The following is a 26,138-nucleotide window of genomic DNA, read 5'->3' as shown; positions in this document are numbered from 1 at the left end:
AAAAAAAAAAAATATTTACAGGTTATTGTTTTGATTTTCTCTTGGCAGCTGAAAACTTGTGACCGACAGAAAACCGCAGACCTTACGAAATCACTCCCTTAAATTCCTGAAGTTTGACTATTTCACTTTCAGCCTAAGTGGCTTACAAAATTAAGCCGCGGTATTTAATTTTCCGGACCATTCATCGCGTCGGAATGGTGATGGGAAATATGATTCAGGTTTCTCATTGAATTAAGAAATCACGGGATCAACGTCTTGTAAGCTCGGGAGGAGACCGTGTAAAACTGGGACTGTCATTCACCTCGGTAATTTTTCGGACGCCATTTGATTTATGACCTGACGGATTCTTACATTTGTCCCTTTCACGGGTTGCGACATTTTTTTCGGTGCTCGCGGAGTAAATCTTGCGTGTCGGAGACTTGGAATCCAGCATAATTGTTGCCAGATCTGCAGTGGCGTGGCGTGAATTGCGATATATCGATTGTTATGCCATTTAAACCTATGAAAAAAGATCGATTATCAGGGTGTTCGCAGCGAACACCTTTGTAATCGATTCTTTACCATGGTTTCAAATGGCGAGATATCGATAATCGATTATTCACGCCACGCCACTGCAGACCTGCCGTCCACGGCAAATACGCCCTTCCTCTATTCTAGTTTTTTTCCAGCTTTTAACAGGAAAAATGTTTCATTACCGAAAAATTAACGAGCATTTATTTTCTTAATACTAAAATAACCGTGGTTTTCCTGGCCCAAGGGGGCTAAGAGAACCTGGGACTTGGCAAGAGTGGAGAAGACGATGAGATCGTTGACAGCGCTGCTTAATTAATTAATCTGAGTGACGAATTTTCGTTACGGGGTCCATTTGCTTCCGAATTCGGGCGAAACCGCGCGCGCGTGTGACCACTGTTGGATGGCGCCAATCGTGCCGGGTGGTTTTCTCCGCCTTCTTCTTCCTCTTCTTTTAAAATAGACAGCATTCCTGCCCACTAGTGATTATTTCATCGAGCACGAAAACCTTTCCGGATCTTTTTCTCGCATGCTACACTTCTTGTCTGCAAAACGCGAGAACAAGCTTACAGTTCTCTTTTCCAAATTTCCTGATTTTTCCCGACGTTATTTTATTTTAAGAAAAAAAAACTGGAATTTTTATGTGGATATGAAAGAAACTACGACGCAATCATCAAAATCATCATTCCAGCGAAAAATTTTATTTTCTATGTTAAAAACTACTTATATTGCAAATTGAGCGCATTCTCTGATTCTCTATGCTATTGAGGGAGTTTCCGCTACTTATCCCGTTTTTCAAGATGATTCCCGGTTTTCGCTGTTTAATGGGTTTGTTAGTGTTCAAATTAAACACGTTCTTACTTAAATTTGTGAAAAAATTAAGTGCTGACATTGAAAATAACATCATCGATTAATTTTAACTACTTCAGCGAAAATGGAATACAGCTGATACTCCAATTGGCCGAATCTCGTAGTTGAGTATTTATTTCCTGTACTTCCAATTCCGAGACATTTTTGACTTCGTGAAGGAAAATTTAGGCACTGCTCTAACAAGGCAAGGAAAGATCCGCGAGAAATCTTGCAAACTTTCATCATTAAGTGCGCTTTGTTCAATATTTTTTTCGCTCATTTTCATCGGGCCCCCCTCTACAAAAAAATCACACCGTAAGGGTGTCGTTACGGACAAAAAGAGCAGCGAAAACTGAGCAAATAAGACAGGGAAAAGCGGACGAAAAATAAATACCAGAGGCGAAGATCCCTGTTCATTAGAACGACAAGGGGAAGGTACTGAGCTCTGATTATTCGCGAGCAGTGCTTCAGGGTGAGGGAGTCAGTCGGAAAGAATCAGAGGAAGAGCAAAAAACAGCGAGGGGGGGAGGTGGATGAAGAGAGCTTGCTTGAAAAATGAGGAAAAGAAAAGAGCCGAAAAAGGGAAGGAAAAAATCAGTTACGGACACCTTTAACGCCAAGACGTAAAAAGGAGGGAAATTATTCTGAAGAGAAGATTGCCGCGATGTTTTACAGTTGATATTTAGGAATACTAAAACAGATTCCAAAATGCATGTAAAAGTGCAGTGCATTCTCTTCTGTTCACTTGTTGTAGCACGGAGGGTAAAATCATACTTGTAAAACGTTTAAACAAGCCCACAGATTCTGATACCACTATTCGAGCTCTTGAGAGCGCATATTGCCTACCCTCTTAAATGAAGGAAAATTGAATGCTGGAAGCTGCGCCACTGAAGAATTTCCGCTCCGTTTTCCTAATACGTTCAACTGGGACAGGTATGCGAGTTACTTGTGGATTAATATGCCGACTAGAATCTATAATCGATAACTGACGCGACGCGACCTGCTGCTCCGCAACAGCATCCGATTCCGATATGATGTTATATCCAGCGAAAATTAATGAATCTGGCTCCCAATTGGCGTCTCCTGCAGCGTAGATAAAGCGAATACATACTTGGAGAAGAGATAGATAATAGATAGATAATAGATAGAAAATAAATAATTATTCACTTGGTTCATGCTTATAGGCCGAGAGGACCTGCGAGACGGTCCAATCAGCTTCCACCAAGGAACTACCACCTGCCACCAGTTTACTTGCCACTCTCTTCTACTCTCCTAATACTCGTGGCATGATTTTCGAAATGCACGCAACTTATCCGTGGTTCGGACGCGGATTTTTAAAAACTGACGCGTAAAGAGAGAGCACATTGCTCTTCGTGTTTTACTTATTCTAATTTCTTTTTATCATATTTAATTAGAAAATACACATGAAATTGCAACCCAGCATGAAACAATTTCAACTCCACCGTCTGCCGCGTAGAAGTTGTTTCTCCGTCCTGTGAAATCGTCCTTTTAAAGATAGGCTGTGGCTGTTTCTTAACCATCGTACTGCTACTTAAAAGAGGTTGATCTAGTTTAGAATGTGAAAACGACGCAGTTTTAAAAATTGGTGGGAATCCATTGATGCACTTTCATCGATTCCAGCGGCAAAAAGAGGAAGTAAGTGACGTTTATTAAACAATTTTTGCATCCGTTCAAGATGTATCGTCTGGTAGATGTCTCATAATTTGACAACAGTGTGCTTAAATCGCGTGTTACCCGGTGACAAAGACAGGCTGGGTGCTGGGAGCATCCCCCGCCCCATTAAACCTCGAGTGCGGGCTAGGCGGGTTGCAGAAGCTGCGCCGAGCACTGTTACCAACATATGCTGAAAGTGCACCGCTCGCTGCGGTTTGTTCCAGGTTGGCAGCGCTGCACCCGCACTCAACAGGTAACCCGCTGCAATTCACCTAAGTTTTCCTCGACGCCCATTTTTCATTTTCGCCGCCCCCCGAAAGTGCTTGACACTCGGCTTTGCAGCTGGGCCGCTTTCCGGCTTTTGTTCCGACGACCCGCTGCGTCAGGGCTGCCATCTTTCCCCTCTAATAATTTCCCTGCCGCTTTTTCTGGCTCACGTCTCCACGGAGAAGGTAGAATTTAAGCGTCGATTTCACAATCGCCCGTGCAACAAGTTGCATTAAGCTGCGAGTGGCAACAGATTGAGGCTGATAGAATGCGATATTGGAAACGCTTCTTGAACTTGTTTCGCAACTGATTTAATCGAAAAGAGGCGGTGCGCAGGTATGAATAAGACGCTCAATATGGTCAAAGTCGTTACTATCCGACTCAATCTACGAGTTAACAAGGTGGTAATATAGTGCTGGGCCCATACTATTTTGCGAGGAAAGCAGGTGGAAAGTGGGGAAACCCAGCTTTATATAACCACCTTGTAACATGCAGTTTGGGCCAAATCTGTGGCGTTTTTTCTTGTTTCTCAGAGTCCATTGACCCAATTTATCATCGGTATGCGAAAAAAATATTATTAGTTTTGAAATTTCACCAATACCAGTTCGGTTTCACATTTTGGATGCATTTTATGCCAAAATGTTCCTCTTCTATCATTGGAATCGATCACTCAGTTTTGAATTTGTTTTTGAACAAAGATACATCGCCCTATTAACGGCCTCATATGATGATCAGTTGATTCAGATGATTCAGTTTTGAACACTATTTCACCGTTATTGAAGCTCTTTTATGTTCCAGACGTTCAGGGACAACAAGTTTTTCTGAGTTGAGACTTTTCTTTGAAAATGAAGCCACCCTGATTCAACCACAGCCGCGAACACCCCAGAAAGAAAAACGGGCGGGACGCACTAAAAATCCTGCTCCTCGGAGAGGACACCGGGGTCTGGGTCTCCCTCCCTTCTAGCGCTCTCCGGAGCATCAAAGATTCAGGGACCGGAGACATCCCATTAGGGTCCTCGGGCTGGATGGGCGGGGGTGGAGTCAGAGGGGGAGGGGGTTAAAAATGGAAAGCTTTCACGGACGAGGTAAAAGGTTGCGCCCAAACAAACTTGAACTAATTAAACGCGGAGCAAGTCTTGCGTGACGCGCCCGGAAAAGCCATCAATACGATGATAACCGTAACGAAAAAGAGGGAATCTCGGATTTGATCCAATTAAGAATCGCCGGGAACACTCGAGCCGTCTGAAAATGCACATTCTTGAGTTCCCTAATTATTCTTTGTGCGGGGTAGTCGAACGGGAATGCCTCGTCCGAAGAACCGCATAAGTACTCACGGATGTTCATACGATGTGCGTTCTTTCTGAAATTGAACCTGGAGGGTGGGGGCCGACCAGGTGCGGCACCGCGAAGAAGCTTTCGAGGCAATTGAGGAGGGATTTTATGCAGTGCTGAACGCAAAAAGGACACATTTAGCGGAAGACTGCGTTCGCTTCAGTAATTGGGCCATTCTTTGCAGATACGAAGTATGACCAAAGGTGCTCAGATTGTACAACTTTATACTCAATTTGGAACAAAACTATAAATATATATAGGCCCAACCAGAGACTTAACCCTGAAAATCTACCGGTACTTTACTCACTTTTTCATGGTAATTATTGGCACATGTGTATAAGTTTGACATTCTCTATGAAATATGTAAAAAGTTGTACAATCTGAGCGGCATGACAAGAAGTGTACGTGGTTTCTGCGAAGTTTGAATTACTCGCAGCCGACAAAACGCGGCGACTTTATGGATACAGCCCGTTCTGATTGTTCAATGAAGAACCACTTGAGACGCTCATTTTTCAAAAATGGACCAGCAAACACGAATGACATCAAGGGACAGTAATAATTGCAGTAATACGACTCGAAATTTCCTCAGACTTGGAAAACGAAATGGTCTCGAAGCAGTATAAGAAGATATATCCAGTTTCTGGATCATATCCCCTGATTTCTTCCTGATTTTCCCTGAAAATTATAATTCTCTGATGAATCCCGGTTATTTTCGGCCCTTACCGCCATGGATTAAAGATTACAGGGGGTGGATTTGGTGGCTTACCTCGATGGAGAAATGGCTGTGCTGTTTGGGGCTGAGGAAGAAGGTGCCGTCGACGAGAGGGTATCGGTCGAAGACTAGCATCGTCGAGTGGCAGAGGAGGCAGTTGACGCGCGGCTGGTGTTTGGCCGCCAACGTCGAGAGCACGAAGCACCGGGTGTCATCGTTTCCGTGGTTCCCTTCGTCCTCCATCTGAAAACACAAGAAAAAATCATCCCACATTAGTATAATAGCTCAAAAGTTTAGAGACATGTGACATCTTGAAATTCCAAGACCAATAATCTCAACTCTTGGTCTAGTTTTAGTTTGAATTTTGGGTAGGAATTCCGAAATTCAGAAAAATAGCATCTAGCACCCTTCGTGGTGATACAATGTGACCAAAGCAGCGCGTAACTCGTTTTGAAGGGTTCTAGAGAGCGTTTTTCGTTGAGAACTCGAAATCGCCAATTTTGAAATTTCCCCCAAAATCGGCTCTCTGGGTAAGCTCTCTCTTAAAATATAGCACGTCTTGCAGATCCGGTCACATTTATTGCGGGTCAAAGCACTAACCTAAGATAAAACTTCCGGCCCCTGCCTGATCTCGCGATGGTTGGTATTCCCGAAGCGATCCCAAAATCCTTCGCAAAGATGTCCAAGTCGAGCGGAATTTCGATCATTTAAACCCCCGCCCCAAGGAGGCTGGCTCCGGATCCAGCACTAAATCATTCACCGAGACGTTCCGAAATTCGGAAAGTTGGGCTACGGGCGCCGCGAGAAAGTACAAACGTCATAAATAAGAGGAGAAGGGGGATGGAGGCAGATGCACGGCGAGGCGAGTCGATACGAGGTTCCGATGATAAAAACTGCAGGTGAAACGATGGAGACATAAATTAGTCCATCTTCTGGGAGCTGCGTTCATGTATTATTCCGACCGCTTTTCGGCGTCCAGGCCCCGGGCCCTTGAGGGAGCAATTTTGTACACCTTATTGCAGCTCCTCCTCCCCCCCCCCCCCTCCGACTCTGGCACGACGACTTGCCCGGGAACACTGCTCGAAGCGAGCACATCGATGATATCGATGTCGAATCGACTCCGTTTGGTCGATTTCCGGATTCGGCGAGCTTTCTTCGCGAGTGGAGACAACATGATTCGGTGACCCTGCGCACTAGCTATTGGGGCAATGAACTCGGGATTTTTTACGCATTTCGGACCACTTCTTATTTATTTATGTTCGATTGGACACCAAAATATCAATCGGAAGTTCGTGTGTCCTCGAATCACTGGTCTCAGTCACGAGCTTAGATAATAACTACTCGCTGACAGGAGTTCACCGAAAAATTCGTCACGACTGTCTCGTAATTGATGTTCCGACAAAATTGATCGAAGTCGTTTTTCCCTTTCTGCGGAAAATTGCTCTGATACCAACTTTCAAGGAACAATGATGTTTTTGTTCTGAAAAGCTCGTGATGATCCACAGCGGGAAATGTCTGCACCCTAGAAAATTTACTAATTTTTCTTGGAACTTTTAAAACTTTCGAGTTCACTTTCAGTGACTGTTTTTAAAAGATGCAGCAAAAAAAGACATTTCCCCCCCCCCCATCATTTAGCATAACTTACAACATAGGAAATAATGAAATTTCATTTGGATAATGGAGGGAAACCTTCCTCTCGGGTTTTTCTTCAAAAGAAACTGGGAAAGAGATTAGAATCGCAAGAATTGAGGATAAAAATTGCCAACGTACGGTTATCTCATCGATGCTTATTAATACAGCCGCGTTATCAGATTGCGCAGTGACGCAGATTTTCCAGCCCGAGAAATTCGTATAATTTTAGGGTGTTTGGCATCCGCACAGCCAACCCTTTTTACAGCTAATCTAAATGCACCGATTAATACCTAATTTACGAGTCCGTCAGCGAGCTTCCGCGAAGCATCGGGCAATTCGACTGAGACGATATTAGCGAGTTTTTTAATTAAAGCGGGGGCCGAGAGACCGGAAACTACGGTTATTACGACCGAACACGCCACACGCCTGTCTGCGAGGTCGGAAGGAGCGTCGTAAAAATAAACGATCGAAGAAAAAGCGAAAACTTAATTCCAAGGTAATAATAATTTCGAAAAAAGGGGTAGATGCAGCGCCACTCTGCCACACTTGGCGGCAGTCATCGGTGTTTTGGGGGAATTTAGGGGTCATTGTTGCTCGAATCGGCAACAGGGCTGCAGTTAGGAGGAACAAAAGGGTTGAAAAAAGTGGCACCCGAGCGGATACAGCTCCAATCCCAATCTGTCCGCTTCCTGACGGAGCTCCGACAGGGATAACTGGCTGAAGGGATGAGACAATAATACCATAAGATATTTAAACGATCTTCTGCCAGCGTTTCTAAGTTTTCTTTGTTGGAAAAGCTAATTTAATTTAACGCGAGTGATCCGGGATCGAGTTAATTTCAATGCCACTTGGCAAATGTAAGTATTCGTCCCCTCATTTCCTTTATTCTTTCGCTGAAAAAAGGCTTATTTTGTTTTCAGCCCTTTTCCGTCCAGAAATGACACTAATGTCCCCCAAGGCGCAAAAGCGACTTACGTGTTTCGCGTCATTAATTACCCTAAGATATTTCAGCGATAAATAAACGTCTGAATGAGGAAGTTACACTTGTCAACGAAGAGAGAAAATCACTAGATGTATAAACCGTTCCTACAGGCATCAAGCACACTTGAATTAAAAATCAGGAAAAGACAGATTCTGAAAAGGCTTGTGCTGCCGTTAACTTACAAAATGATCACGCGCATACCATGCGTGAAGTGGGACTTGGATGATTCCTCTCTCGGGTAGGAAAGTAAAGTTCCGAGTGGATAATTATTTCGATTCCTGCGTAATTTTGATGCCTACATCGCAAGATGAAGGGGAAATTTGAAAAATAAGCTATGCTGACCCCGTGCGCTTCATGACGAACAGGCAATTATTTCAACTTCTGGGTGATTTTGGTGCCTACACCGCTAATTGAAGGCGAATCTTGCCAGACGGACCGCGCGTTATGAGCGTTGCATCCCTCGTAATTTCGAGTTGATACAGAACTATTCTTCATACTCCTGGGTCTTTTGGTAGCCTACACAACCATTTGAAGGCGAAACAAACTTAGGAAAGCTCCCATATACCGTGGTCCTTGAAACGGCGCGATGATTTTCCCGTTGATTTTTTCCACATTTGAAATTATTCCTCGGGACCGCTTCGGAAGGAGGCGTTGGGGCGGGGGGGGGGGGGGGGGGGTACGGGGCAATGATTTCGGTTGCGCAGAGATGAAATTTGGTAATTAATATGCGCACGAAGATTCGCCGCGGAGATTAATAAGGGCGGTAGGAGGTGGGAGGAGTGGGAGTAGGAGGGGGAGATCCGAGAGCTATTCATAAGATTTTCTGCACGAGCAGAGGTTCGACTCGGGCGGCCCACCGCCGCATCCACATCCAGAGCCACCCGGCCCAGATAGGGAAATTGAGTTATCAGTCCCAACTATTGTTTCCCGGCCTAATTCGATAATGCCCGTGCGAATCGCTCTGGTGTTTCGAAATCACTCCCCAATCAAGGCGTCGCTGCCAGACTGGGCGAGAAATTCCGGTTGGGATACCTTGGGGAACTCGAGATACTGGATTCGCTTTATACTACGAGTTAAGTAATGATGAGCTCTCGTGGTTCATGTGTTCGTAAAACGGTCACAAAGATTACATTTCCATTGGTTGCAAAGATTACGAACTGGAATGGACCGGGGTGCGATGGATGTATCGATACATCTGGGGATGAATTGACCGAAGATCACAAAAAATATAACGAATTGTTCAGCGAAGCAGCATCATTAACGAGCCAAATTCTGCGTTTTCAACATGAATACTTCGACTGACACTAAAGTGCCTTCGATCAATGTATGAAATTTTGCAGAAAAAAAGGGAAAAAATCTCGGATAAGGTTGCGATAAAGTCAAGAAAATCAAAATAATTTTTTCTACAGAAACCCAATAATTTCCCTGATCCGATACAGTTGTACTACATTTCTCAATTAGGAGGCACAATTTCTGGAGCTCATTTATAAAAGCCCGTTACTGCATACTGAAACCAACGGCATATATTTCGTTCCTGAAATGTGCCAGGGATAGGAGTCCCTTATTTCAGATTAAGAAGAAATTGGCAACCATCGGCGAGGTAAGACGGTGTCGCGGTTCCCTGGTCGAGCGGAAGCCGTCCCAGGGTCAGCATGTCCTCCTCCTTTTGTTGCCACGCGCAGCGTAAGGGTCCAAGATGGGATCCCCTTAACGCGATAATAGAAAGTTGATTAAAACTTAAGAAGGGGTTGAGGGTCGGGTGGCATGCCTCCGAGGTAGTTTTGTCAACTTCCGCGTTATCTGGTCCAGGGAACGCTCCTTCACCGCGTTCCTTGTCTGAGATTGGAACACGGTTGTGCAAAGCAAATTAATGATTCTGGCCTGTTCTGAAGCAAATCCATTGTTTAGACCTTTAATGCTGATTATTGTGTTTTCATCATTCCTTGAAATAAAAAAAATTAAAAAATAAAATTATGCGAGATTTTGGAGACTCAACCATACTAAGGGCCCCCTAGTTACTAAGCGCCCAACCCCAAACGTTCGCTTCGCTCCCTCAAAAATCCGTTTTGTGGCACTAAAAAATCCAGGGCGGTTCGAAAATGGAAAAGATACAAGAGATGATTACATGCCAATCGATAGCCGCAATAATCATCGGAATCTGCTCGTTGGATCGCTAGAAATAACAAGACAAAAAATAAAAATTGAGGTAGTCCGAGAGCTTTAGTAACGATAGCCGGTCCTTTATAATTCAGTGAGCACTGAACTGACAATGGAGGTGCCTTTATCGTGTCTGGGAGCTTTGGTTGCGCACCTTGCTAACGGGCCGTTAAAAGTTTTTATTGAGAAAGTATTGGAGTTGGGAGCTGAACTCTCGTGGAAAGGCTGAATTAACTTTAATTAAGTCGCAGGTTATTCCTTAACTTCGAGTTAACTTCATTTTGATCGAAAACTCAAAATCTTTCATACTCTCGTTCTTCGACGTGTACTTTTCTTTCGTGCCATTTCTCCTCAATAACCTCTGATTGATCTCTTGTCCTAGTTTACTTCTATCCTTCATTTTTGCACCTTTTCCTATTCTTTTTCATTTTTGAAGGATGAGCTTTCCCTCGAAAAATACGCTCCAATATCCCATCATTCCAAATCAAGCTTTATATGACTATTAGATCCAGATCGAATAAAAATACAAACAATCACATCTACTTCCGCAGTCTGCTGAGCTTTCGAGCACTCGCCCGATCGGTTTCCTCCTTAAAATAACCACGTTCCTGCTTTCATAATTTGTACGACTCGCAGTTTTCAAAATTTATTTAATTACACCCCTTTTTGTTGCTCCATCCTGAGGACCATCCGCTTTTAACGCGTAACGCAAATAACCGTCGCAAGAAGACTCAAAACCGTTGAAAAATTCACGATGGTTTTAAGTACGAGTTGGAGAGGCGGCTCCACTCAAAGCGTCACCCTTCTTTCTTCGCGGAGAAGGGAGGGGGTGTCCGCGGGGTGCAAGGCGGTTATTTATGCTTATGTTTCCAACCCCCAAAAACAATTTGGCATGCATATTTCTTCGCGAGAAGCACAGCGTGACATGGAAGCTCTGATCATATTTGTAGCAAGTCGAAGTTGGCGCCCATTCTTCGCCCACCCCCGCAGTTCGTCTCGCCGATACCAGAGGGACCATGAAAAGAGGAGCCAAAAAGCTTTGGCAATTTCATCCGCGACCGAGTTGTCACTTCGGGATGGAAAACAGGGCATTTTTTAATTTGTTGGATTAAGGGAGTTTGTCGAAAAGAATTTAATAGCTGAAAGACAAACAATCAATCCCTTATAGTGCGAAAATACAATTATATAATTTCAACTGTCAACTCTCTTGATTCAACGAATTTGATGAAATCATCATGAACGGAAATGGTTTTACGTGTGTAAAGACGTTTTTGTGGAGATGATAATCAAAGTCATCTGAAATATGCAGCAGAAATGATTTTTTCATTTTGTTTTCTTTTTTGTGTGGTACTTTGATGGTTCTTCACAGAAAAAAATCAAATTTACTGGAGGACATCGGAAAAAAATCTCCAACTGCGCGATTCGTCTCTGCGCTATGAAATCCTACTTTCTTTCCTTATCCTCATGCACGGACAGTACATTTCTTACTCCTATTTTAAGTTCGTTTGTGACAAGTATATCCAGGGGTTAGGCTTTAAGATTAAAGGAAATTGTTCCTTTAAATTCAGATTTTCGTAAATTGCATGCAAAATACCGGAGAATGTTTTGCATGAGAGAAATTTTGAGAGTATAAAACACAGCCTTAAAATGAAGATAAAGAAATATAAGAATTTTCCGCGATTGATATACGTCATCCTGATAATTTCACGTGTGTGCGCGCAGCGACTGGACATAACTGTTAATGAGCAGGAGTCATTGCATAGACACGTATACGTCATTAGAAGATTAAGCGTGTGCGATTTCGGAGAAAAACTCATTTTTGTGGAGCGTCGTCGCGAGTAACGAAGCCGATCAAAACTCCTCCGTTAATCATTTCATGCGAGAATCCTAATCCTTATTAATTTCTTCTTCCCCTCCAAGAGAGCAAATCCATCATATTAGAGCTTTTGGTGCTTTTCTGATAAGCTCCGCGAGTGACAACGTGGAGACAGATTTGGTGCTCATATTTAAAGTGCGAGCAAAAGGTGGGTGAGAAAGAGCGATACATTTCGGTAAAACGAGTAAAAAAAGCCCCTTGGGTTGTCGTTGCTAACCTACACAGCCTTCTCTCTCCAGTTTTACTACTCAGGAATCCGCTAACCATTTTCATTGTTATTTCGAATCATTGTCCATAAACGTGGCCTATAATTCGCATGCGTATATTCTTTTCGCAGAAATAATCAATGTTATGATATTAGATTCCGCCTTTTTTCGGGCGGGGACACAATAGTCCTTGGCTAATAATTATTGCAAGAGTTCGTTGTCCTCACGACAATACCGCTGCTCCAGGGGCACCCCCATACATTTTATATCAGTGTCACAAAAGAAACGAGAAAGTGATGGTTGATCAAAAATGAAGGGCAGACGAAATTAGGGGCTCCGAGCCGGCAAAATGTCATGCAATCCTGATTTCTGCGCTCCACCTACAAACGTTGCCACTTTATCTATTTCGAGAGTTTCGCCGCATCTCTTGAATGTTTCCTATTATATGTCTCTTAAAAATGACCCAGGAATGAGAACATTTACGCACGTCTAAGTGTTACGATAAAACAGTTAAATCTTACGCACAAAAATGTTGACGGGGTCAAAAATTATTTCGGAGATCAAAGTAATAAAGAGAAAAGACATTTTGCTCTGTTCAAGTGGGAACTTAAACCTAAAGGCTCTCGACCATTGGTGCGCATCGCTGACCGCGATATTATTTGTAGCGTTCGGATCCTGAAAATAACGGCAAAATGTTTGATCGAGAGATTACGTACTGAAAATGAGGAAAGGAATTAGAAACATAGAGGGCACTTGGAGAACTATTGGGGACAATACGAGATGCTTGTTCATGAAAGCATTGCCAAATTTAGATGATGTTACTCAAAGAAGGAGAGTTAGGAAGAGGCCAAAAACTTTTCCCAAACTTAAGATTCGCCTTTCATAAAGACTACTTCAGATACCCCGCACTATTTGAAAAATTAGCCTACAGTGGAAAAAAGTCGCTTGGATATAGAGTCCGGACTCTTGAAAACAATGAAAAGAAAAAACCTGCCTTGATTCAATCGGATTTTTGCTTGAATCAAAAGGAAATCCGCTTAAATCAAGAGGCTTGGTTCTTGATTTAAGCAAAAATCCGATTGAATCAAGAGTATTTTTTCTTGTCAATGGTTTCAAGAGTATTTTTTCTTGTCAATGGTTTCAAGAGTTTGGACTCTCTAGATCCAAGCGACTTTTTTTTTCCAGCGTAGCAAAGTTCTCACCTCAACATCATCAATCATTACCAGGCGAATTTGGATCGATTTTTTGCTGTAAAGGTTTTTCATCAATCAGCATTCGGCGAAAAGCTCCGAATTTAACTATTGCTTCACCCAATTACATTGCTCATATTGCGAGGGCAGAGTCTATAGAAAAATTTTGTCTGCGTCCAAAATACTGTTTCGAACATTGAGCCTGAGGAGTCAACCTAAAATTTTTTACCACGATGAAAAACAACAGGATTATGACTTGTGATATCAGACAAGGCCTAAACTTGACTGCGCATTATGGTCTGATTCCGTTGTTATTTTTAACGTCGCGGCAACGCAAGTTGTGGTTTCTACATTGTGCCCGCGCATCGACACTATGATGTGAACCCTACATTCCGTAAATGTCCATGCTTCCAAGGGCTCGCGTGAAAATGGAGAAAGGCCTCCACGTCGAGTCGCCGTTGTTAGCTTTTCCTCTCGAGCGAGTGAGTGGTCTTTGTGACGAGCTGGCTCAGAATTATCACCGGCTCCCGTATTTATTTGCTCTCAACTTATGATTCCCGATTTCGTTCATCCTTCGAGCTCATCCTCCTCGGTAAACAATGTCGATGACGCTGATTTTTCACGCTCCACGTCCTTGCGCCTCCGCATCCTCGCCGCACAGTGGATCGAGTCAATAGGAAAGGTCGGACAAAATTTGGAAACTTTAAACGCTCCATAGCTCCGTTCATACAAAATTTTGAGGTTCTAAAAGTGGCTCCAATGGTTTCCTTGTAAAATTTTCTTATGAAACCACCTCTTAAAATTTAAAATGTGACGAGATAAACGTCAAAATTTGCAGTTTAAGTGAAAAATTTCATGTCCCACCTCTCTAATTGACTCGATCCACTGTGCGGCGGCACGCGCCTCTCGCCACGTCAAACAAAAAGCGCAGATGACTTCTCCGAAAGGAATCAAAATTAAATGAGGAAATCAGACGCGGCATGACGTTGAATCTGTGACGGAGAACGTAGTGTAACCCCTAGATGCCCGGACTTTCGTTTCTGCGTACAGTTCCTAGACGCGTCAAATTAACCCGTAGTTGAATCCATTGATTTTGATTTCTTTAAGGAGGGTTTTCAATGCTTTTGAAGGTGAGAAATACTTTCATTTTTCTAATTCTCACATTTTTGGAAACACACTGTCACTTTCTCACCCCTTCTTCTCATCTGCTGTGCGGAACATCCCCAGCAGAGATAGTCACGTAAATTTGACTCGACTTGAGATTTCTAAGGGTCGTCCCCAAAAAAGATCCTGACACGACACAACTCTCTCCAAATCATCAATTATTAGACGTGCCCACTATTGGGCGCTCAAGACAAACGAAAACGAACACAATATGCGGAAAAAACGCAAGGGAATCGATGCGCGTTGCTGACGGCGCGGAGATACGACTATTCGTGCTTGATGGATGTCCGTGTTGCGTCTGCAAGATTGAAGGCGCGATGGCGCGAGGCGTGAACTCGCGATGTTCCGCTCTATGCTGCAAATGAGGTTACGCTCAAATTCGGGAAAGAAGTTAAAAAACGTGGCCCGACTACGTTACTCTGACCTTGGACTGCGTTGACACTCGATCAGTTTTTCCCCTTTTTTCCCCAGTTTTGTGTCTAATTCTTCTCTTAGGATGTATTTGTAGACGTATATCTTGAGTCTCCCAATAAAGAGACTCTGGTTTAAATTTGAACCTTCTGCCTTAGATAACTCTTGATGGTTTGATCTGTACATAACCAAATAAAGACACGATCCTCTAGGTGTAACTCACAAAAAGCAACAAAAAAAAACCCCAAAATTTGGGGGGGGGATGCACACTCCTGAAGGAGCAGGCTTCGTCGAGAAGACAAGACAGCCCAACGAATGAAGTTGGTGGCGGGGAGGAAAACGCGGGCAAAGGACGTTGCGGAAAACTCGCGTGATCGATGTCGCGCTGACGTCACCGATGGTCGTGGGACCGCGGCCAAGGTCGCAGGTGTTAGCAAACGCCTCCCGGTCGTGACGTCACTCCGTCAACAGGGGCCGGGGGGCCGGGGGGGGGGGCGCGGACCCGCAGGCCAGACACAAAGGGACCTAATAAACCCACCGCGAGTATTCTCTTTGATTTCGGGAGGTTATCAATTATGTAGCCGGGCACGGAGCACTCGATAGCGACCGACTATTACGCGCCGCGATAAATATTTGACGACGGATTTTCACTCTCGCGAGTCGCTCGGGCAATTTGTCATGCCCTGCGAGATCGCGAAAGCGTTTATCCCGTCGTTTACGTGAAACTCTTTCTTTCGTAATTGGCCATAGCGCTCCCCCCGCCCCACCCCCGAGGGGAGGGGGGTGGGTCGCCCATCGAGGGCACAAAGTGTCTCCATTATATTTTACGGACTTTTTATCTCCGACTTTCGGAGGGGGTCGACTCAACAGTTGCCTAAGTAAAAGATGGTGCGGGAGTGGTACACGGGTAACCTGTAATGGCGAATGTTTCGCGTCGGGAGCAGCGCCCCCCTCTCCCCTCCTCGCTTCCCATTCCGTTTTATTATTTAAGCAACCCCCGCCGCGAGACTCCGCTTCGCATTAGAGCCCTCTCCAGATGTTGCCGCCCGACTCAACTTTTCCCCCGAATATTCCCGAATCCAACTTCTGATTCCGAGTCGGAGTCCAAGAAGTTTGCTTGTTTATTGCGGTCGGGAAAAAAGTTGGGGTCCGTAGAAATGACTAGGAATGAAAGATATAGAGAAAAAGAGAAGGTGATCGAGGGTTGAGAATTTTTGTGCCGATCGATGTCACTAGCGAAGCACACACGAAAATCAGCTGAAGTGTGTTGTTCTCAGTCACTTTCTCAAGTCTCCCAGTGGTGAATCAAAATGCAAATTTTATAGTGCACATTTTCTCGCGTAGATTTACCGTATCCGAGGTATTTGAAATTAAAGCCGTAACCAGTGCGGGCATGTGTGAAAATGACGCGCAAAGTGGCCGCGAAAAGTTTATCACCTTTTTCGCCCGTCTATGAATTTTTGAGGCATTTGACGCAATAGGATTTTTGATAATTTTACTTTTCTCGGCACAAATTTTAGAAATATCTTCAAATTTATGAATAAAAAATTTAACTCCAAAAAGCACTAAAAATAGTCACGGGGAGCCCTGGATAATTAGGATGAAGGGCCTTATTTTTCTCTATTTTTCTACACCATCAAAAATACCAGGTTACTTGCCATAAAACTTACAATCACGTTGAAAAGAAGCAAGTTTGAAGGTTTTCTGTTCTCACTCATATTTTCCCAAAATGCCTCGATGCGTTTCTGTTGACCTCGGTCTAATTCGTCAACCCCCAAACGAAAACGAACCTACATTTCAATATTGCCAATGTCCTCTCTCATATTTCATTTTTACCGGAAAAATCCCGGACAGTTTTGACTGAAAATTTCACGGATTTTTCCTCTGATCTATGGAAAAATCAGACAAATTTTGGACGGAAATAATTGCACAGATACGTTCTTATAGAAGGTTAAATTGTTGCGGTAAATTTTGCAATATTGGAATGGAGTTACGTCCCTTCGTCCGAAAAACGATGACTTTAACCTCGACGTGGCATCTTGGTGCCTATACCGGAAAATGAAAACGAAACGACGCGAGGGGGGCTCAAACGTCCTCTCAGAACCTCGCTCCTCTGGCGTAAGAGCGTATCTCTACTTCCACATAAGTCCTATTTTCCGTATAAATTCGTGCTTTCTGGGGCTCACGTGGCGACAGAGATACGTCCTTACGTCGGAGAAGCTGTGAGATTGAGGATCGTTCATGGGGGCTTGGAAATTTCGGTGGCTTTCCTGACACCGCGCATCAATATCCGAATGAGTCTTTTTATTCGTCATCAAAAGGTTACGTCGGCGGTTTATGAACATAAATTTCCCGGCAACGACTCCATCGCTTCGCTCACGCTTATCTCAGAGTAACGAACGTTTCCCCAAGATTTACGGCCGTGCCCCCGCCTTTTCGCACCCCCGACCTTGCGTCACCTTGTACCCTCGCGAGGCGGAAATGTAGCGAGAAGAGTGACTGGGTCGGTCGTTTTCCGAAGGGCACCAAGTTTTTTCAAGGATGAGTCCCAGTTTTTGTGCATTTCTTTCTTTCTTCTTCTTCTTCTGTCGCACACATCGACGGTGAAAGCGCTAAACCACGAAACTCGTTTGCGAAAATCTCCCCTCTTTTATTACCTTTTTAATTTTTTTTTTTTTTTTCAGAGAATTTTTTTGCCCGGAGAGGAGAATTACTTCCTCTTTTTCTACTTTTGTGTCTCGTTGTTGTTGTTGTTGTTGTTGTTGTTGTTTTTGTTTTTTTTTTACTTTTGCCACTATCTTTCTTTGTCTTCCTTTCAAAATTGATAGTTAGAACCAGTTTAGAGGTAAACATTTACTTCGGCTGAAAAGCTAGGGTAAAGGAACTTTTACCTTGACGTATCTCTAAGCTGCAGGCTTTTCAAAATATATGAACATTGATGTCAACGCAACGCAATTGACGTTAACACATTTTTTCCCTCCAATTCTTTTCTTCCGAACCTTCCCCCGCTCTTTTAGACTGTTGAGTGGATTGGCCTCTTTCCATTAAAAACCTAATTCACAGTGAAACTTGTTCCATGGAGCTCAAAAACGCGAATAGGAATGATTAGAGTCCAGATACGGCATTAATATTGAAGAGCACGTCCGAGGCGGATAGCCCATAACAAAAGGGTCAAAGTTCAAACATGTTGGGCAACTTGCTCCCTTTTAGACGGATCCAGAATTCCTCGGTCGTGCACCGAGCTCGGAGATGAAAAGGCGAAATTCAATCGGTCATTTTTTTCAGGTCATGAAACTCTCAAGGCTCTCTTCATTAGGACACCCTTCAATCGGCTACTCCAGTGCTCCGGTAATTTTAAAATATCTTCGGGGTGAAGGATCACTTTTGAGCCGAGAGCTTCGCCCTCCACGTCAAGCTTAATTCAAGCGAAAAACCGGACCGCGCTCGGAAAAATACTCCCATCCACAATTGAGCGCGAGCTTTCTAAAACAACGAAGTAAACCACTCTCAAGGCTCATGTTAAAGTATGAATCGTATTATTTCACCGAAAGGTGTCAAGCCATCGGTCATCGGATCCGCTGAAATAAAAGGGGGAGGAATTTTAAAAGCACGGCTCGCCGCGGCCCGAGTGTAAATCCTGTTACCCGTCCACTTTTTAGTGAACTCACCGATTTTTTTTTTCTCCTCTCTCCTCAATCTGACCCGAAAATAATGTGTATTAAAAAGGGAGGGAAATTGATTGGGGATGAAAAGTATGTTAGGAATGATTTCGCGGATACCTTTGTCGGGCGGGAGGGGCGGGGCCGTTTGGACGGCAGGAGGGGCCCCGCGGAGTGCTAAGCGGACTTCAAAGGAAGGCTCCTCGGAGTCAAAGTCCTCTCAAAGGAGCGGATTTTAATCCGGCCGAAAAAGAAAAGGACGCAGGATCGTGGGCGAACCCCGAGTTTGAGCATTTTCTACTAATCCGATCGGAATAATTGAATCTCGATACCGTCATGGCCGCTCCCGCTGCCAAATCGATATTTAAGGATTTTTTTTAAAATGTAAGAAAAAGGGAGAAATTTAGAAGTACGTGCATGTCTACGCTATTCTTTTTTTTTTTTTTTTTTTTTTTTTTTTTTTTTTTTTATTAGTATTAAGTGACCTTTCACAAGAAAATATACATTTGTCTCTAAATTTGAATAAGGTAGAAAATACAAACGACCGAGTAGTTTGTAACTTATCTAAATATGTGAGTGTAAATATTTTTTTAAATGGTTTACTAAATACTTTAATTTTAGACTAATTCGTTGAGGATTCTATAAGGGTAAGCATTTGGATGAAGAGACAATTTTGGAAGTACTGGACACTTATAAAGAACATTTTCAGCGACGAGGAAAGAAAAACTGAGTCCGTATTATCCTCTATAGGATTGATGGCGAAAAAACTTTGGCAAAATTACCTGACTTTACCGATGCCGTTTCATAAAATTCCCTTCATTTACTCTTGCACAATCCCTGCGATAAGAAAAAAATGTTTCTTCCCGTCGAAGGTACGAATTGGCATGAAATGGTTAAAACAGAAAACAGAAGATATAATTTTTAAGATCGCAAACTTTTGAAAGTGTCGAATATTTGAGCGCGGAAAACTTTGAGTTTGCGGCTACCCTTACTGAGATTTGTTCTGATTTAAAACGCAATCTCAGGCTATAACAGACGTAACAGTTTAAAAATCGAGACCATCATTAAAAATTAATGGAATTGGAAGTCATATTCCGAGGGACTCACCTATGAAAAGCAGACGGCCTATCATAGAAAATTTGCAACCGCGGACGAAAAATTCGTGAACTCAAGGTTTCGCCGCCAAGAAACCGCGCCGATCCATCAAATTATGAATTAGAATCGAAGCGCGCGTGAAATGCGTAACCAAATTAATTAAAACCGATCTCCAGCCCCTTCTCACCCTTTTTTGAAAGCTCAGAGCCCGTAAGGGAGTAGAGACGAGAGGGACTTGGCTGCTGCCCCCATATCGAGCACAAGATACAGCTATTCACGCGAAATAAGGGAACACAACTGAAAGGAAATTCTAAGAATTGAGACCGTCAGTTTGGAGGGAAATGAGAAACCGGAACTTCCAAAGTTTTTAGTGATCCGCCTTACTTCAGACAGAGCTTTGCCTTAATGATGCCTAGATAACAGAGTCATATATTTCTGGTTTCCGATGGTGGAGGACGATATTCCAAAGCTTGAAGAGTTCTAAAAATCGACTTAAATGTGTATAAACTATGCGATCAGTATAGTACTGTATGGTTAAAGATTCGATTTTTTTATATATTCCAACTTTAATTTAACTAATTAATATTATGACAACAATCTTTAAGTTATGAACTTACGAAAATTAATTAATTTCAAGTTGCATTTTTCTTGGACTACCAAGGTAAAAAAAAAATGGCAAAACTAAACGTTTCGTTGGTGATACGCTTAAAGTTTTCACGTTACGGCAACATTGCGTCATCCTGGCGCAAGTTACGAATTCGTTAACCAATAAATCAGTCTAGTGTCGTCAGAGAGACACGCGCCAAGACGGGAACAAAGTGTGAGCGAGATTGTAGTCTACTCGATCATCACACCTCACGCGGCATGGCGGGCGATACGCGGGCGGGATAAATCGGAAGTTGACAGGCGGTCGGTCCTGCTACACTCAGGGAACGCCTTGAAATCTTGAGCTAGGCAACCACTGTCGCCTCGCAAGCAGGAAATCGGCGAACTCGGGATGATAGCGATGTGTCCGGTCCAGGAAGTTTTGGGCCGATCCCGAAATGAACGTGGACTCCGGGATTTGCCCGGGCAGATCGCGATATGACCAAGATCGGGCGTTTAACCGTGACAGATACATCGTTTTCTCAGATAAGATTCCTCCTGTCAAGGTGCAGGTTGCACACGCCTTGCGCAAAAAATAAATAAATGATGATACAAATAGAGAAATTCCAGGAGTTCCGGGGCCGTGGATTCCGGTCCGGCTGATCGATGGAGAACTTTAATTTCCATCCAGGTCCATTCGATGGGGCCCGCGGGAGCATCGTCGAAAATCCGACGTTAATCACCACTCCCCTTTTTCGAGGGTTTTACGGCGCCCTTAATTAAAAAAGAATAACAACCGTCCACCGGCCAGTAATTAGGGCTTTAAATCTTTGACCGGGGGGGTCGCAGCGACCGTAAACGCAGTCAGCTGCCCGCAACACATTTTTCGAGCGAATCTTGAACCTTAATGAAGTTTTCCGGGGCCACGCGGTATGTTCGGATTCAACCGCGCCACCGGTGCCCGATGCAAACCGAAAAAACGCGCATCTCCAAAGGTTCTCCGTTCGAGCGACGTCGTTTTTATTCAGCGGGGGAGAAAAAAGGGGGTAGAAGGGATTTTTTCGGGCATTTCGGCAACCGCATTGCGTATTCTTCACGCTGCCCCCGCCCATTTCCAATAACGCTTTTGTTCTTTCCCTTGCTCCGAACGCTACGGCTACGCTGACCACCTCCCCCTGGCCACTCCCCCGCCAAGAATGCGGAACTAACGATCGGGATTAGCATACGAACTGGGTCATTTAGGCGATTTATTGCGCCGGGGACGAAACGAAAACAAACACGCCCGGCTCAAAAAACAGTTTAAAAATCAGAAAAAATAATAACAACAACAAATAGGATGCATAAATTTAACTCAGATGTGCAGTGATTGCGGTCGTTGCGTTTTTTTCCGTTTTTAATTTCGATTTTTTTAAGCCCTCGCCGCGGCCGAAGTGAAAATGGGCGCGAGGGGACCGCGAGATCATGACTTAATAATTACGAATACCTATCGCGACCGACACCGTGCTTCCACCGCTATTGTTTGCTCCGCGTTTTTTTTTTTTTTTTTTTTTTTCATTACATTTACTTTCCGCTGTGCCATTAATTTGAGCGTTTCGAGTTTCCGGCTTCGAGGAGAGCTCCCCGATGCGCTTCGGAAACCCGCCCGCGAAAAGAGGAGTCTTTAATTATAATTTATACGGACTCAAATCCATGTTATTCAATTTCATAATCTAATCAGATTACAGCTTCGATTATTAAACGGAAATAAATTTGAGCGCAGTCGGCGGAGCTCGCCCACTGGCACTTGGGGAGGTTGAGACGCGCTTTGAAATTAGGCAAAAATTTCGGGACACTAATTAAAAAAGATTCAAGGCTTGCGTCTTCCTCCTTCGGAACCCTTTTTCCCGTCCGGGTTTTTGAGACGTTTTTCCGCGCTCAGCTCGTGTTTCACGAAGCTGTCCCTGATAATCAGACGCTGCATGGCCCTGCTCCGGGGCGTCTAACGATGAATTATGACCTCCCCACCCTCCCCCGCCGCCGCGGGGCTGCGCTGCCTGCATTTTTCCCTTAAACAAATCGCTTGATTTAACTTTTCTTGAATTACTTTAATTGTGCCGCGGTCCGCGCTGTGAATTATGAAAGAGTTGCCGCGGCGCGTGCTGCCTCGCGCGGCGGCGACAAAAAAGTTTTATGGCCTGTAAATCAATTTTTGTGATTTATTTTTAACCCGGCGAATTGTCTGGAAAAATAATTAACTTTGCAGGGCTGCCCCCGAAAAAGCTGCTTCGGTGTAATTATCGGAAGCTGGAAAGGTATCCGAGCTTTAGAGCTGAAAAATGAGCCGCGACACTTTTTAACCCCGCCCAAGAAAGAAACAATTATTTGGAGGGTGTAAGAGGCGACGGAAAAGAATGTTATTCATTTTCCCGAAGATTTTTCGTCAGAAACAAAAGCTCGGCTTTCAAAGACAATGGCCGCAAATTTGAAATTAATTTTCTTTACATACCGCTATATGCCATTACTGTTTTAGGGATGCCATAAAATCAAGTAAGAGTGGATGGTTTCAGATGAAAGAACAGCAAGAATAATGGGTAACATGCTGCAACCAATGTTGATGGTCATGTCACCCTTACAAAAGCACTAGGCGTGACGTCATCCATCCACTGCAGTAGAAATACTACGGTGGGTATTGTTTGAAATTAATTCGAATATATCTGTGATCTCCCACAAAAACTGAACCCCTAATACACAGCCAGTAATATGTCAGTAGAGCTAGTTTTTCCAAAGTTTGTTTAAGATTCGGCTTTTGAATTTCCGACTGAGAATACTCTCCTGGACCCCGAGGAATAAGATTAATTATAACTGAAATCCCTCATTGAAACTCGTTCGTATTTTCACTATTAAGAACGCATCTTAGAGTACTCAACTGAGCCTAAGAACAGACAAGTTCAGTTTCACTGTAAGTCCTTTGTTGTTTTTTTGCAGCCTTTTCCCCAAATTAAGTTGTTATTTTACTATGTGAATTTTGGCTGATTAAGTTATTTTTCATTTTGACTGTAAGGACAGCGCTGATATTTTTGATCAAATTTCAAAAGACGAGGATTTTTTACATACGCAATTCCCGGTTTTCCAACCCTGTAGACACCATGCGAAATTTCTCATCCCCACCCTATGAGGGACGTGAGGGATTTCGGGATCTGACAATGCCGTAAACCCTGAACCCGGTGTCGCGGATAGAGCTAATTAAGGGAATGGACCGAGCATTTTGTTTTCTGGTTTGTTTCATGCTTCGAAGAGATGTCGGGATGCGGCACCGGGGAGGGCAGTGTAAAGCGTCGAGGCGGTCGTATACGTCACTGTCTCGTCTCAAATCGAGTGTAAAATCAGATAGGCCCGCGCCCCTTCCCCCGGTCAAATCGAATTTTTGATTTTCCCCGTTTTGTCAAATTGTCACGATTCCCGCTCCGGTTATTATTTTCGAGCGCGGATCTGTCAATTTTTCCCGCTGCTCGACGCGCTTCTCGGCTTCCATTACAGGGTTCGCTTCACAGACATAATGCAGGGCCCTCCACCCCCACTTGAGCCCGGGGAATTTCGCAAGGTCAGTCGCTTTACCCTATTTATCCCCTGTTTATCTCTTGACGCGCCACATGTCATTGGCCTCTCGAATCCGACTTCGAGACGTCTCACTTCTTACTCGAGTCATTTAAACCCTCATGCACCCCCTCGATTCTTCCACCCCGTGCTCAGGAGGAACCCGGTATGAGTGTTTGAAAATTGCCAGATTCAAAAAAATAAAATATTTATTTCGGAGGAGAGTTGCTGGATTTTTATTTGACATTTCAAGGGACATTTGATTAAATTGAGCGCGAAAAGTTTCGAAAATTTTGATGAAGAGGTCACATGTTCTCTGCAAAAAGCTTCATGCACCAGGAGAAATTTGGCAAAGTTCAAAAGTTCATCGATGTTCTTCCTTAGCACGATCATATTTAATGGAGTAGTGTGCGATACTGATGCAAGGACCACGGTCTTTGATTAACGCGTTGTGAAAACTGCTCGATGCCGTAAATGTGAGGGCACAATTAAGAGATATGGTAAAGTAACAACTCTGCTTGACTTGAAAGTCCGGCATTGAGATGTTTTCAGGGGAGAATTTCAGCGGTGACAGGAACTGTGAGATAAAAAATGTATTTATATGTAAAATTAAAGAGGAATTTTAAAGATTTTTTTTCTTTTAAAATAAAGGCACTTACGTCCTTTCCCACGATTTAATCTAATTTATTCCAACTGTTCTTGTGACTTCTCCTTTCAAAGATAAATAATATAATATGGCTCCTTCAGGTGGAGCAACTCACGATACACCGTTTCGATGAGATTTCAGGGTTGAACCGAGAAAAACGCATGAATGTAGACCAGTGAGCTCACCTGCAACAATATAAAATAAAAACACTGTTAGTTATACGTATATTTCAGCTGCAAGATCATCAACATTTGTGTTTTCTTTAACGCAGAAAAAACCAACCACTATGCAACGCAGAATATCATGCAACGCATTTGTTATGAATTTATAGTTAAGAAGGCTTGATATATTCCGACTTGCTGCCTTCGAAAGATAACTGCTTTTGACTTTCATACTATAAATGAATTCTTTAATGTAAAAGCATAATAGGACATTTAGAAAGCTCATGTGAGGAAATACTGCTGCAGCTATTAAAAAGCTGATAACATCCAGGCAAAACCGCAATTTTGTGACCCTTGAGCACACACAAGAGAATCTCGAAGGTGATTTTTGGGGTCTTATTTACAATTAAAGGACCGACCGGCTTTGCCAACGGGAAGGGTTGCGGGTGCTTTTGAGAGCACAGAGCAGTTTTGCCAAATCCATAACGTGAATAATTCAGCTCAACGGAAGGGGTAGTCGGAGTGCCAACCTAGATTTCTGAATTTATAATAATTGACGTCATTATCGTTACCGAAAGTGTTAACGCGGACGCAAACATTAACAATCAACATTACCATTAACATCGTCCATAACAATAACATTTTACGTTCAGGCAGAGCCAGGTGTTGGAGTTGTTTTCAAGCGAGCTCCCATAATCGTTTAAATAAGAGCGGGCCCCATTCACCGAGAGGGTACTGTGCCAGTGGGTCAGTTAATAACTAGAAGCGTCAAACCCACATACACAAATTCTCGAACCCTTTTTCTAATGCGAGCGAGTGATGCTTCTTGTAACGCGCGCGGACATTACGAAGCCACCGCGCTTGAATGTTTCAATGAGAATGGAGGGGGATGCGGTATGGTTAGTATAAACGAGAGAAGAGATAATAATGAACTGAACTAGTTTTGGGATGATACGAGTCGCTCTTCGTAAATGACGAGAACTATACAAAACCTGCCCCTAGTCCGCTGGTCAAAAGATTTCTTTTTTTTGGGGAAGGGGTTATGTTTTTGATTTTGAGTTTTAAATAAACACATGTTGATGTACCTCACATGGGCAGCAAACACAAACTACCCTCTCATATTGTCCTTTCAGAATATTCCTTTCTGAGTAAATTTACGGCAGAGCTCTTTTGAGACTGTTAGTTTGAAGACGCGACGTTTGCTTTACGTTGGTCATTACTGCAGTAAGATCGATGCGGGTGGAGAAGAGGTGTTGAAAATTTGAAGAAAATCCAAGCCGGAAGCTCAAAAATTTCCAGGGAAACAATTTACTTTTCGGTATGTCACATGATATTTGGAAATAGACCGAGGAGGATCATTGAAAAAACCTTTAAGTTCGAACGGATAACAACATTACGACGCTGAAAATTCGTTTAGATACGAGCTTTCTTCGACACTAACTCGATAAAAAAAATTG

General features: G+C 43.4%; 1 protein-coding gene across 3 annotated transcripts in view; it reads right to left on the bottom strand.

Annotated features, from left to right (window-relative positions):
• Nucleotides 1-26,138, bottom strand: part of LOC109039439 (hdc homolog, cell cycle regulator) — a 298,819-nt gene that overhangs the window by 15,301 nt on the left and 257,380 nt on the right. For all 3 annotated transcript variants that reach the window (XM_072296761.1, XM_019054916.2, XM_072296780.1), the window contains one exon: nucleotides 5,399-5,587. In XM_072296761.1, the coding sequence (XP_072152862.1) occupies nucleotides 5,399-5,587 (189 nt within the window). The remainder of the gene's footprint in view (nucleotides 1-5,398; nucleotides 5,588-26,138) is intronic.

This window comes from Bemisia tabaci, chromosome 1 (assembly GCF_918797505.1).
Source record: "Bemisia tabaci chromosome 1, PGI_BMITA_v3".
NCBI lineage: Eukaryota > Metazoa > Arthropoda > Insecta > Hemiptera > Aleyrodidae > Bemisia > Bemisia tabaci.
Note: the sequence above shows the minus strand (reverse complement) of the source record. Positions and strands in the feature narration are given on the sequence as shown.